Source organism: Octopus bimaculoides, chromosome 17 (genome assembly GCF_001194135.2).
Source record: "Octopus bimaculoides isolate UCB-OBI-ISO-001 chromosome 17, ASM119413v2, whole genome shotgun sequence".
In the NCBI taxonomy this organism is placed as follows: Eukaryota; Metazoa; Mollusca; class Cephalopoda; order Octopoda; family Octopodidae; genus Octopus; species Octopus bimaculoides.
The window spans coordinates 46,127,047-46,130,148 of NC_068997.1; the positions used below are offsets into that span (position 1 = coordinate 46,127,047).

Sequence of the window (3,102 nt, forward strand, 5' to 3'; positions counted from 1 at the left end):
ATAATTTTCTTTCAACACTCAGACGTTTATTTTGATCTGTTTGACATTTTTGCATGAGTTTTCAAGGTTCAAGAACCCCCCAACATTGTTTATAATTACAACACTATGCCATTATATATATATATTATACATAAACACCGTCGCTCATTAAGATCTCTCCTACCTTTTCCAGACGTTCCAACAACACGGCCTTTACTCCAGTTTTGTCCAGACCTCGTTTCTCCAGTTCACTGCGGAGATCCACGACCCTTAAATCTATTAACTTGTCACTGGATATCTCACCACTTGCACTGGCCATGATATAATATATGTAAGTGAATGTCGAGGTTTGTTAATCCAATGGTTTCACACTGAAGCAAAAACTTGGTTAGGACGCAATTTACTGTTTCAATATTTTCCTATATAACAGTTATCTCCCTTCTTTCCGTGGTGACGTTGAAGCTACTTTTATTGTCGCCACCAGATGGCACAAGCGTGAAACCTAATATCCGTCATATTCATAAGGAACCCCCCTCCTCCCACTAGCTTTGTCCTCTTTTACGGAACTCTACGTTTCCGATAATTTTGTCACAAGGCGGAAATCGAAACTTGGTGGTTGTCAGTTTTTGACATTTTAAAATGAAATGGAAATGTTCAAATTTGATGTTTCGCTGTAATTTGTCACGTTGAATCTGAATTGAATCATTTATTGTAGAAAAATATCAGAGAAGTGTTACTAAAGTTTGATCATTTTTAGCCAATCAGAAAACAAGAAAAGGTGCGCGTTTTCTGCGTGATGAGATAACTATGACAGTTGTACAAAGTTTTAATAAGTTTTATTGAAAGAAGTTATGTAAAACGAATGGTCGAACATATAAACAACTGAAAAAGGGAAAAGCCTCGACGAAATTTTTTTCGTGGCAATAAAAAAAAAAAGAAACCGTGAGTCAATTACTGTAAAAGTCGGTGAGAGAAGTGAAGAGCAAAACGCGCGCGGTCAGACGCACCCATTTGTTTTCCTGTCTTATGTTGTTGTTGGCACCCCGTCGCTTACGACGACGAGTGTTCCAGTTGATCCGATCAACGGAACAGCCTGTTCGTGAAATTAACGTGCATGTGGCTGAGCACACCACAGACACGTGTACCCTCAACATAGTTGTCGGGGATATTCAGCGTGACACAGTGTGACAAGGCTGACCCTTTGAATTACAGGCACAACAGAAACAGGAAGAGTGAGAGAAAGTGTACAGCAGGAGCTTTTAGGTGTTTTCGCTCAATAAACACTCACAACACCCGGTCTGGGAATCGAAACCGCGATCCAATGACCGCGAGTCCGCTACCCTAACCACTAGGCCATTGCGCCTCCACACACCATATAACACGACAGTGAAACTTCGTTACTTGCTGACCGTGACGCTCTCGACGCCGAGGAAGCGCCATCTGGGAAATTGTCTAAGGGAGACAATTTCGTAAATCCGGGTAATTTTAACGAACAGACGAGATTTTGTGGAACTGAGTTTGATGTGTCGCCATTAAATCAGTGACAGCAATTCTAAAGGTGTTTTGACAATCACAATACATAGATATATATCATATATCATGGCTAATGCTAATGGAGAAATATCCAGTGATAAATTAATAGATCTAAGGGTTGTGGATCTCCGTAATGAACTGGAAAAACGTGGACTCGATAAAAGCGGAGTGAAGGCCGTATTGTTGGAACGTCTGGAACAGGTAGGGGAGAAATAAATGACTTTATGTCCATGTCTGTGTGCATGAAAGGGAAAGAGGTTTATGTCGCTGCTTATCTTGTCGAGAGATTTTCTTTTCTTTCAAATGTGAAAATGAATATTCACGAATGAACGCCTCCTCCTCCCTGCCTGTCTCGCTTATTGTAAGATGTATTTTTGTATTTTTCGTTGTTGCTGAAATCGTCAGAACCAAAAATTTGAAAAAAAAATGGAAAGACGAAAACTTGTCACATTTCTCATCCATTATTCACTGCGGTCCTCTACTTCCGTTCTTCATTCATTTCTGTTGTACTTTCTACAATTTCTAAGTTTTTTTGTTTTATTAACTCGGTTTCTTCTTAGGATTACATGAAACGTTTGGTTTTAGAATCTTCAGCGTCTACATACAGCATTAAAACCGATCAAATAATCAAAGTTTACTAAGCCATTTAAGAAAAATCATAGGGGAAGGTCATGGTGGGTGAATGACGTCGTTTACCAACATCGACGGATTGTCAAATTCTCTATGCCGGCAACATGTTTTCTGATCTCTGTTATTATTAAGAATGGCCAGAGCAGCAGACGAAGTGTCTTCAGTCAAAAAAAGTTTGAATAAGATTGAATAACACGTTCGTTGGTCGCATCTCCAGCGTCTACATACACCATTCTTTTATTCAATCTTCAGAACGATTATGTATCCGAAAAAATCTTCCGGAGAAACACTTGATGCGCCGTCTGAAGAAAATTAAAATTATTGGCGAAAAATGGGTATGTTACACGTGTACATCGACTTGGCAAAAACACCCATTAAATCGCATTTAGCCGTACTTTTAGTGTTTAATATCTGGGTGTTAAAGTAGATATTAACCATATTTTATAGAGGAAGGATGTTGAGGGGCTTCTTGAAATGAAGTACACTCTTCGACAACTTTGTAAGCTTTAGCGCCGCAGAGACCTTAAAGGGTTAATATCTACTTTAACACCCGACCACCAAAACAAAGAAAAAGAAATCATGCGTAATAGGTGTAAAAAAGGTGTAGTAAAAGAATCTAAAAACCAAAATTTGCGCAAACGAACCAAAGGTGGGGAGAGAGGAGTTTCGGAAAATTCGCACGATCCAATATTTTTTCCCCTTGTAACTTTCAGGAAAGTGGATATCTTTCGATGAAATTTTATAGAAATATCTTTCAAGCTGCATAGGTTAGAAATTTGTGGGGAAAATGTTTTTCCTAGGTAGTACGGAGAAGATTTTGGGTAAATTCACATGATCCGATTTTTTCCCCCTTAATAACTTTCAGGAAAATGGGTATCTTTTGTTAAAAGTTTGTACAAATATTTTTCAAATGGCAAAGATTACAATTAATGAAGAAATTTGTGGGGGAAATTTTTCCCA

The 3,102-nt window shown here is 38.5% G+C and overlaps 2 protein-coding genes across 5 annotated transcripts in view; one reads left to right on the plus strand and one right to left on the minus strand.

Moving 5' to 3' along the window:
* The window catches only part of LOC106879424 (SAFB-like transcription modulator), a 63,492-nt gene extending 63,050 nt beyond the window's left edge, over positions 1–442 (minus strand). For both annotated transcript variants that reach the window (XR_008265790.1, XM_052973927.1), the window contains exon 1: positions 164–442. Coding sequence is in view for 1 of the 2 variants with exons in the window: in XM_052973927.1 (XP_052829887.1) it covers positions 164–298 (135 nt within the window). In the remaining variant the exon portion in view is untranslated. The remainder of the gene's footprint in view (positions 1–163) is intronic.
* A 159-nt stretch (positions 443–601) lies between these two features.
* Positions 602–3,102, plus strand: part of LOC106868920 (scaffold attachment factor B2) — a 32,837-nt gene continuing 30,336 nt past the window's right edge. The window contains exon 1 of one of the 3 annotated variants that reach the window (XM_014914381.2): positions 602–1,713. In XM_014914381.2, coding sequence (XP_014769867.1) covers positions 1,579–1,713 — 135 coding nt within the window. In that variant the 5' untranslated portion in view covers positions 602–1,578. Of the gene's footprint in view, positions 1,714–2,050; positions 2,478–3,102 lie in introns of those variants that run through there. The other 2 variants (XM_014914382.2, XM_014914383.2) reach the window with 2 other exon arrangements.